This window comes from Chenopodium album, chromosome 19, assembly GCF_948465745.1.
Source record: "Chenopodium album chromosome 19, dcCheAlbu1.1, whole genome shotgun sequence".
NCBI lineage: Eukaryota > Viridiplantae > Streptophyta > Magnoliopsida > Caryophyllales > Amaranthaceae > Chenopodium > Chenopodium album.
The window spans coordinates 41785811-41797307 of NC_137852.1; the positions used below are offsets into that span (position 1 = coordinate 41785811).

Here is an 11497-nt window from a genome sequence, read left to right on the forward strand (position 1 = left end):
AACCGTTTGATTTAGTTTGGACTCGTTACGCAATGGTGTGCTCAAAGAAAGACAACAAGACATCCTCTGGAGATCCAGTAGATGTTTAATGTTCGACTCACTGTTAATTTTCTTACCATCAAGTATACTCTTGATAGCCTTAATTAAATCCTGGAATACTAGTCATGCTTATGTTTGCAAGGGTAACAATAATTATGGTATTAGCTCCACAAATATCACCAAATGCCTTGTAAAATATGCCCTTACCAACAAAAAAAGGGAGTTGATTCTCTAGTAGAAATAAATCTTTGCTTAAGTACGGCATTAGTCCTTGTAGCTTTTTCTCTATAGAAGGTTTAGGAAACATACCACTTCTGCACATGAAAAGATAAACCAAGAAGACAACATCGAGCACAACCATTTCGATAAACTCATGGTTAGGGATACGGATTTGTTGCTGATATGAGCTGCGGATTTCTCCTTCCCTTTCACTTATGAAATCGATGTAATCCTCCAAGCTTGGACAAGCATTGTTGGGATTGTTAAGAAAGTAATTCAAGTAAATCCACTTAACCTCTTGCATGGTTTCTAAATTCTTATCTTTATAGTAGATTGGACCAATTGACATGACCGAAGGCCGATAAAAGCCTTTGTTTCCCTCTAAGATAAAGGCAGGAACCTTATACATGCAACAGTTATCAGACACCTTATAAATGCAACAGTTATCAGAGACAACAAAAGGCAAGGATCCTAACTTGCTTTTCATTGAAGTTGCCACCTTATTATTCTTTTGATCTGGCTTTGTTAGAGTTTTGTTTTCCATCTGCATTAATGTGATTAATCATATACAATGTTAGTATATGTCTTTTTTTCAAATTAATGAATACTGCTATATATAGTCCGTACAAACAAACTTGTCGATCTATTGTTTGTGTTTTCTCTTACCTATTGCTATAAGTACCATATTTATACCTTAAAAAAAATACTATGTAAAGGTGTAAATATGGTGCATATAGAATTTTACACCTTTTCATAGTTTAATTATTTCTCTTTTTTATTGTAACAACCACAACCATTTTTACTCATGCTTGCTAATGCATCTTTGAATATATATGCTCCCCATTCGTTTTTATTCGTCACATTTTACATCATGAGAGATTCCATGGCAAATTAATGATATCTATTAATGATGTATTATTTCATTATGTTTCAAAAGTTCAAAACATTGTCATGCGAGATCTTTAAATATATATACCATTAATATCTTTTGGAAAAGTTGCAAATTGCAGCCATTTAAAATTTGTATTTTGCAAATTACAGCCATTAAAAAAAAGTTGCAAATTGCAACCCAAAATTTCTTATCAATTTTAAATTGCAGCCCGATTCAACTTTTTCATCAGTTGACCCGTTAATGTTTTAGGGGCCATTTTAGTTCTTAAAGGTCTGAATTGAGCTTGAAATTAACGAAAAAATAACGTAGGGGTCTCGTTTTAAGTAGAATAAATATTTCGATTTGTGGGCAACAATTTTTTGCTGCAAAAACGAGGCACTTAAGTTATTTTTTTGCTAATTCCGAGCTCAATTCGGTTCCTTTAGAACTAAAATGGCCCCTAAAGCCTTAACCGAATATTTTTTAACATGTAAACAGATAAAAAAAATTGAATTGTGCTGCAATTTACAATTTATAAGAACTTTTTGGCTGCAATTTGCAATTTTTTCAAAATTGGCTATAATTAACAAAATACTAACTTTAAATTGCTGCAATTTCCATATTTTCCATATCTTTTGAATAAAGGTATAAAATGTTAATATTTTAATAATATATTATGATGTATTTAACAAGATTGCACATGACTCTATTATACAAAATAAAGGAATAGCACATGACCAATTAAAGGCTTAGTACACGCATCATTTTTCTAACTTATGTACAAGACTAATGTAGATTATGATTAGTTCATCTTATATGATGTGAATTTTTCTAACCTATTAGTGATGGAAGGGGTATGGATTAATATACTTCATAAGAGTATTAATATACTATATTTAAAGACAAAAATCAAGATTAAAAAGTGGCCAAATAAATGTTATAAAATGAAAGAGAAAAAAAATAAAAAAATAAAAACGTACCAGATAATATTAGGAGCTCAAGAGTTGCACCACGGAGCAAACAAATACAAGTAAAGAGAAAGAGATAAAGTAGCACTGTATGTAGGAGAATTCACTAAGCTAGCTAATATTTGATGACTTACAAAGTTATAATGAGATGAATTCTTCCTTCTTACTCCGTATTTAAAAGGACATGATTACAGCTTACTTAAATATTTTATTAATATTTTTAAGTTGTAGTACTTGTTTGCATTAATGTGGCAAAACTAGAGTGTGGACTTAATTACTTCGTATTATTTAAGTTCTGTACACATTCAACTTATTGAGATCTATGTTCAATAGTAATGCTCGTTTAATTTTTTTTACCCCTTAGAATTGACTATAACCTTTTTTTTTTTTTTTTTTTTTTTTTTTTTGAGGAAAGACTATAAGCATTTGATTACCTTGTACATTTTCTAAATTGGTATCCTGTATCCTCAGTAATTTGATAAATTGGTTAAGGGTGAAATTCTAAAACAATGTACGTCGTTTATAATAGTGTTATAACGAAGGAGATAGTGGATTTTCATTTTTAGGTGAAATAAAACTTTTATGTAGAAAAATATGCAGCATATCACTGGCTTTTATAAGTGATTTTTTTTGCAAGAAATCATCTTATAATTTTTTTTATTTATTTATTTTTTGGTAATAACACACCTTAATCAATTTTTTTTTTTTTTTTTTTTTTTTTTGGCACTGACACACCTTTAATTTAGCCAGAATAGAGGGTTTAACTATATTTCCGGGCGTTGATCTGACCTGATCACGTGTGAGTGACGTTACCTCTTAAACCCACTCTCCAACTATGCCAACCACCAAAACACTACCGAAACCTCCTTACCCACCCCACCAAACCGCCTTACCCACCCCCCCCCACCCCACCACCACCGTACCGAAACAACTCTCTCTGGTGGCGTCTTGGTGGGTGGCATAGTTGGAAAGTGATTTTAAGAGGTCATGTGCCTTGCACGTGGCCGGGTCAATGCCAGGAAATAGGGTCAAACCCTCTTTTCCGATCAAAGGTGTGGCATTGGAAATAAATTTTTGATGAAGGTGTATTATTGCAGAATTAAATTTATAAGGTGGTTTCTTGTAAAAAATCACTTATAAAAGGGGATTTTATTAGATATTTTATGCATCCTTATTTCAGAAAACACTTAGAATGTTTGATATGCATTAGTATAATTCTACATTAATTGCTGTAGTTAGTAAATAATTAAGCATAATACTTGGATACATGTTTTTTAATCATCATAATAGTCAAACCTTACTCGAGATTAGGAAAATCAAGATCCAGTAGAAATCCACTTGTTTTTCAATGCTAGCCTAGTAATGAAAGACTTAAATTAAACAATTGAGTCTTAGTTTATTATTACAATCGCAATTTCTTTCAGCTTGAATAGCGGATCACTGCCGCATTACATCATTTAAACAACTTAAAAAGTCTAAACAATGATATACCAAGTCTTGTTTATGATCAGTTCAACTCCAAAAGTCTAAACAGTTATGCGCCTCACCTTATTCTTATCTCTATGGTTATAACTTATAAAGCTATTGTTTTGTCCCTAGTCAAATATAGTAAAATTATTTTTTCCTAATTATTTTAACAATTTTCTCATTAGTAGTCGGTTGTATATATGTATTTCTACTTTTTTTTTAACTTTATTTTATTTTTAGCAAATCATGTTAACTACCTTATCATTTTAACCCCCGAACCACGGCCAGGATTGTTTATGAAGGTGGTAAGGCTATTTTCGGGGTGATATATGAATAGGGGAAATTTTGAGTTAGTGGGTGTAGTTTATTACCTTATCATCTTCACCTCACAACATACCATCATTACATAATCTTCTTACAATCACACCATCACTATCTCTTTCTTCCCTATTTTTACATTCATTTTCCTTAGTTTGACTTTTATTACCCCTTTAATGTATTACCCCAATCCAGGCATGCCCTAAGTGAATGAGTTATCATAAAATAAATCATCGATTCATCTCAATTTCATTAGGTAGTTGACAAAAGAATCTTATTATAATAAGTGAGTAACTAGGTTTAAAGTCATTAGTAGATAATTCCCATTCCTTTTCCCTTACAAAATTGATGTAATGCTCCAAGCTTCGACAAGCATTGTAGGGATTTTTAAGGAAGTGATCCAAGTAAATCCATTTAATCTCTTGCATGGTTTCTAAATTTTTAACTTTATAGTAGACGGGGCCAATTGACATGACCGAAGGTTGATAAAATTCTTCGTTTCCTTTCAAGATAAACTCAGGAACTTTATAGATGCAACAGATATCAGAGACAACACAAGGCAAAGATCCCAATTTGATTTTCATTGAAGTTGCCACCGCATTACTAATTTGATCTGGCTTTTTTAGAGGTTTGTTTTCCATCTGCTTTAATGTGATAAATCATACAATGTAAGTAAATAGGAACTTCATTAAAGAGGAAAATTTACTTCTAATTCAATGTCCCACTTGTTAAATTACATTTTTACATTCAAAACTATTATACTTAGGAATTAGAATGTATTCAATGTGTTACAATAAGTAACATAAGCATGGATTAAAATTTCCAATTCCACAATAAACGTGCTCCACCCTATAAGGTTATATATATATATATATATATATATATATATATATATATATATATTTATATATATATATATATATATATATATATATATATATATATATATTTATATATATATATATATATATATATATATATATATATATATATATATATATATATATAGGAAGGCTCATGTAAGAACCCTCCTCTATATAAGAACCCAATCTTATATAAGAACCAATCTCAGCCCTTTATTAGTTTTGATCTAACCATCTAAAATGATTCTTTAGTAATAGCATTTCTGTAATTTTGAGAATTTCGTATTTAGAACATAGAAAAAAAAATTTAGAACATAGAAAAAAAATTTAGAACATAAGTAGAAAAAGTTTAGAACATAAGCAGAAAATTTTAGAACATAAGTAGAAAAAGTTTAATACATAAGCAGAAAATTTTAGAACATAAGAAAAATAATTTGAAAGATAGCAAAAATTTAGAACATAAACAACCAAAAAAGTTAGAACATAAGAAAAAATAATTTAGAACATAAGTTGAAAATAATAATCGTAGCATGGGTAAAAATTAATAACATAATCTGAAAAAAATAATTTAGAACATAGAAAATATTTAGAACATAAGCTGAAAAAATAATTTTGAACAAAGGAACAAATTTAGAACATAATCTAAAAACAATTTAAAACATTAAAAATAATTTGGAACATAAGTAGAAAAAATTTAGAATATAGGAAAAACTTTAGAACATAAGCTGAAAAAATAATTTAGAACATAGAAAAAAAAATTTAGAACATAAGCTGAAAAAAATAATTTAGAACATAGGAACAAATTTAAAACATAATCTAAAAAACAATTTAGAACATTGGAAAAATTTTGGAACATAAGTAAGAAAATTTTTCGAATATAGGAAAAACTTTAGAACATAAGTTGAAAAAAATTTAGAACATAGAAAAAAGTTTAGAACATAATTAGGGTTCTTACATAAGAAAGGGTTCTTATATAAGGTGGGGTTCTTACCGGATCCCTCCCCTATATGTATATATATATATATATGTATATATATATATATATGTATATATATATAGTACGTAGTTAAGCCCAAAAGTCCAACACGCACGGTTAAAGAAGGAGATTCATCAAAAGGACACAGTCTGGTTAATGGCGAGGTCGGCTGGTCATGACCATCTATTGCTCGATGTGGACAACAAAATTACGTTGTAGACAATACCTTGATTCCTTAGCTTGCTAGCTTTTTACTTAATTTCATGGCTTGGTTGATTTATAGGACTCTAGTATTTGTATTTCTATTTAATTGTAATTAGTGTAGGAAGATATATTTGTAAACCACAAAGTCTTATGTACGGACCAGCTACTTTGGAGTTATTTCTTCATTGTTATAGAGATTAATTTTTCAGTTTTGTAGGGTTATGTGTTGCGGGGTCAGTTTTATTGGGGTTACTCCGTTAGTGTTTTTTGGTCAATGTATGTTCTAGAGGTTACATAGTCAAATTTATAGGGGTTACTTTGTTATTTTACAAGCAGTCACACAGTGTGCCAGTCACGCAGAAAACGATCTATTGTAGTTTAAGTCTACATGTTATGCAAGATAAGAGGGGTAAGATGGTAAACTCATTTATTGTAATTTTTGTTTGCAATTCCTTTTTCAATTGTATTTGTACATCTTTTTACTCACTCTATTACTATGTCCAACTTTTTCTTATATCACTCTATAGTCTATACTTTACACTCCATTATGAAATTTGTGTAGAGAGAGTAAAACAATTTAAATTTTTATTTTCATTATTATTAAACTCAAATTACTTATTCTATTCGCTTTTATTACACACATTATTTGGCTATAAATATATCTTAGGTCTTAATTAATTGAAAAAATTGCAGATCCATTAATGTTAATTTTTTAAGTTTAATTGAATTTTATTTATTTTTTTATTTTTTTACTTTTTGTTTTCTTATATAACATGACTAATGGCTTAGGACTTCATGTGCTAATTAATCTACATGCATAAGATATCACAATATTGTAGACTAATCTTAATATTTCAAAAGCAAGTGTATCTTTCTGTCCTAAAATGGTTCAATAATGTACAACTTGGAAAATCTCATTGACATCTCTTAGACATTATTGAAACAGTACCTTAAATAGAAGTATATAAATAGAGTTTTCTCGTAGAAATTACCTCATACATTGGATATTCAAAATGCAATTTTAAACAAGCACCTTTCGGATTTTGATCAGAAACGGATGCCCAGCCTCTAGAATAATAATACTGTATCAAAATTCAACAAAAAAATATTATGTTTAGATAATAATATAAGATTGAATGACAAAATATCACAAAGTATTTGTTAAAGTAGAGAAATATTGGAGAAAACGGCTTAGCCTTCTGTATTCTATTAATCACAAATATATACCAATGTACAATAGAATACCTAACTTGGCTAAAACTCCTAAACAAGATAAACTTTCCAAATATACAATATTAACAAATATATCAAACCAAACTCTAATACTCCCCCTCAAGTTGGAGCATGTAAATCACCAATGCCCAACTTGCGTAAAAGAAAACCAAACTGTTGCCGTCCAAGAGCCTTAGTGAGAATATCTGCCAACTGATTACCTGTCGAAACATATGAGGTAGAAATATTACCGTTGATCAACTCATCACGAACAAAATGACAGTCTACCTCTATATGTTTCGTACGCTCATGAAACACCGGATTCTTAGCGATATGCAAAGCCGACTGATTATCACAAAACAACTGCATAGGCTTTGAATGCTTAACACCAAGAACAAACAACAACATTTTCAACCACTTCAACTCACGAGAAGTAAAAGCCATAGACCTGTATTCAGCTTCAGAAGATGATGTGGCCACAGTAGGCTGTTTCTTAGTCTTCCAAGAAACAGGGGAGCGACCTAGGAAAACAAAATAACCTGACAAAGAACGCCGACTCAAGGGGCATGCCGCCCAATCACTATCACAAAACGCTGTCAAACGTAAATCCTTCGTAGGTCGCAACAAAATACCTTGTCCCGGGCTACCCTTAAGATAGCGCAAGACACGAATGGCCGCATCCCAATGAGAAACCTGTGGAACACTCAAAAATTGTGCCAAAACATGCACTGAATAACTCAACTGTGGTCGAGTGACCGATAAATACACCAAACGACCAACCAAACGACGATACTGTTCCGGTTGAGCAAACGGCTCACCGGAAGCATGTGCAAGACGATGATTCTGCTCCATCGGTGTATCAATGGGTTTGCAACCCAACATTCCTGCCTCAGTCAAAATATCAAGAGCATACTTTCGTTGGGAAAGAAAGATGCCCTCGGGACTCCGAGCAACTTCAATGCCTAAGAAATACTTAAGCAAACCCAAATCCTTCATATAGAAGCATTTGCTCAAATAGGCTTTAAAACGATCAATAGCATCATGAGAGTTGCCTGCAATTATCAAATCATCGACATAGACAAGAACATGTAAAGAGACACTGCCTTGTACATAGCTAAATAGAGAGTAATCAGCATATGAGTTTTTAAACCCAAAACCTCGCAGAGCACTGGACAGTTTTGCAAACCACTGTCTCGGGGCTTGTTTCAAGCCGTATAAAGATTTATCCAACCTGCAAACTTTGCCAGGTGTCGAAGTACCGTACCTTGGAGGCAATTGCATATATACTTCTTCTTCCAAATCACCATGAAGAAAAGCATTATGGACATCCATCTGATGTAACTCCCAATTCAAAGAAACTGCAACAGACAACAAAACACGTACCGTAGTCATCTTTGCAACTGGAGCGAATGTCTCATTATAATCAACACCTTCAACCTGACGGTTGCCACGAACAACCAAATGAGCCTTGAGACGTTCGACCTTTGACTTGTCGGTGTATTTAATTTTATACACCCAACCACAACCAATGGCCCGCTTTCCTGGAGGAAGATCCACAATGGTCCAAGTGCCATTGCGTTCTAGAGCATCAATCTCATCTTGCATAGCCTTACGCCAACCGACGTCTTTAACCGCCTCTTTGAATGAAGACGGTTCCTTTCCCTTAGTGATCGTCGCCAGGAAACACCTGTGTCTGTTAGAAAAACGATTATATTCAACATGACAAGCTATAGGGAAAGGTTTACCTGAAGAATGTGATTGAGGAGGGTCGATATTTGGCGTAGAGGGGTCTATATTTTCAGTGATGATAGTATGTGTGACGTAATTCCGATGCCAAGAAGGAGCCCGCTTTTCACGATGACCACGGCCCAAATTTTCCGACGAACTCCCCCTCAAAAATTCCGGGTTAATAAAAATATTAGAACCATCTAATTCTTGCTCATCAACCACACCGGAGCGAGAAACATCGTTAGAAGCACCACCGAAAATATTAGAGACACCACCAAAAAATTCGCCGGAGCCCGGACCACCACCGGTGGACTGACCGGGGCTCACCGGCGCCACCTGCTGCCTGGCAGCAGCCTGCACAGGCTGGGCAGCCCCCTGCTGATGCGTGCAGGGGTGCTGCTGCCCACCAGCACTGCCAACAGGGGGCGTAGCCTGCTGGGCAGTGAGCTCCGCAGCCTGGCTGCGGCTGGGAGCTGTTCCCCGCGGCCTAGCTGCAATCAGGTTCCTCAAATATAGACCCCATCACATTGGACCCCTGCTCCAATCAGGTTCCTCAAACTGCGGTCCTGAATAATGCATAGCTTGTCAGTGAACATAATAAAATAGCATTGTTTTTCTAACAATTGAGACACAGATAACAAGTTGCATTTAAGAGTAGGAACATATAAAACATTGTCAAGAGTTAAATTATCAGACAAAATAACTCTTCCTTCCTTCGTTGCTGTCGTGCTCTTCCCATTGGGCAAACCAACGGGCGAAGAGATGTCATGTAAATCAGTGAAAAGATCAATATTACCAGACATATGATTCGAAGCTCCAGTGTCAATGAGCCAATCAATGGAATTATACGTACCAAGTTTGTTGCCATCTGACGAAGAACCAGACTTGGCACCCTTTACCGCAGACATGAGTTCCTTCCATTGAGCATCAGAAATCGTTGGAACACTCCCACGATCAGAATCAGAAACCGGCTCATTGTTACCACGAGAATTTCCAGCAGAACCAGCAAAATCACCCTTGCCCTTGCCTGACGACCGACCACCACTACCTCCTCGACCACCACGACCACCACGACCTCCACGCCTTCCACCCGGGAAGCCACGAAGCTGATAACAATGGTCCTTATCATGACCAGACCTTTTACAATAAGTACACTCAATCCGTTCGGTAGTTCGACCGGAAGCCGTACCTGTTGCATTAAAACCCACAGTCGTAGAGGAAGAGGTCTCATGTGCCTCAGACACAGATTGCTTACGCTCATCAGCAACAACTTTAGCATAAGCAGCATTCATAGAAGGCAAAGGATCACTCATCAACAAAGTAGACACAACAGAACCAAACTTCTTAGGATCCAAACCAAGACAAAACTGATGCAACAACTCATTCTCATGCCACTTAGCAAATTCTTTCGCAGCGGAACAAGTACAAGTAGGCAATTTCACATAACTAGACAATAAATTCTGCAATTTATTCAATTCACCATAATAAACTGCAACAGAACGACCTCTTTGCTTACAATCAGCAATATCATGTTTCAATTCAAAAATACGAGGACCGTTACCAAGAGAATAACGATCACGCAAATCATCCCATAAAGGTTTAGCATCATCAGGAATAATAACAGTAGAACGAATTGAAACATCAAGAGTATTATAAATCCAAGCAACAACAGTAGAATTAACAATACCCCACTGACGATAATCTGGATGCTTGGGATCGGGTTGAACAATAGAACCATCCACGAACCCAAGCTTGCTCTTGGACCGAAGATTGTTGCGAATTGACCTCGACCACTCTTCATAGTTGTTTACGGTAAGCAACACAGGAATATTGAGAAAGTTTAACAACATGGTATTAGGCCTCTCTACTTTCTAGAGATTTTTACATCGATCTTGGTTAGTTCTTGTTTAATTCCGCAAATTCATTGTTTATTTGAGAAATTAAGGCTTCAATTTATTTTTTTTTCTTCGGTTTTTATTAGTGCAAATTCTGTTAATTTGCTCCGAATTAGGGCTCACAAACCCTAATTTATTTTGGTTTGATTTTGCTGTGGTGCGCAATTGTGTGTGCTTCCAAGTTTGGTTCTGTTTTTGGCCTCTGTTTTGCTGTTTTGGCCTCTGTTTTTGGTGCGTTTTTGCTGTGCTTTGGTGCAGTTTTGTTTTGGTGTGGTGCGTGGTGCAGTTTTGTGTACTGCGTGCTGTGCTATTAGCGTGGTGCTGCTGTTTTCTGGTTGTGTTGCGAGGTGCTGCGTGGTGTGGTGCTCGGGGTGTGTGTGTGGTGTGTGCTTGTGTGTGTAGTGCGTGCGAGTGCAGCTTCTGTTTGCTTCCAAGTGCTCGTTGTTTGGGGCGATGTCGGGTAATGGTGACACACCTCCTCCTTCCCCTAATCCTCCTTCCAAGTACGAGCCGTTCACCGATTACTACCTTCATCCTAGTGATGGCTCTCAATTGGTGATTTGTCCTGTGTTGCTTACCGTCGACAACTATGAAGAGTGGTCGAGGTCAATTCGCAACAATCTTCGGTCTAAGAGCAAGCTCGGGTTCGTGGATGGTTCTATTGTTCAACCCGATCCCAAGCATCCAGATTATCGTCAGTGGGGTATTGTTAATTCTACTGTTGTTGCTTGGATTTA

At 34.9% G+C, this 11497-nt stretch overlaps 1 protein-coding gene across 1 annotated transcript; it reads right to left on the reverse strand.

The window, feature by feature from the left end:
- Positions 1-139: 139 nt before the first annotated feature.
- On the reverse strand, positions 140-10715 carry LOC145594414 (uncharacterized). Its single transcript, XM_081650726.1, has 8 exons — positions 9425-10715; positions 8521-9356; positions 8369-8429; positions 7831-8189; positions 7527-7635; positions 7281-7358; positions 4224-4405; positions 140-802 (listed from the first exon to the last, which is right to left on the reverse strand). Exons 1-8 carry the CDS (start codon positions 10713-10715, stop codon positions 140-142), a joined length of 3579 nt encoding a protein of 1192 aa, XP_081506852.1.
- Positions 10716-11497: the final 782 nt, after the last annotated feature.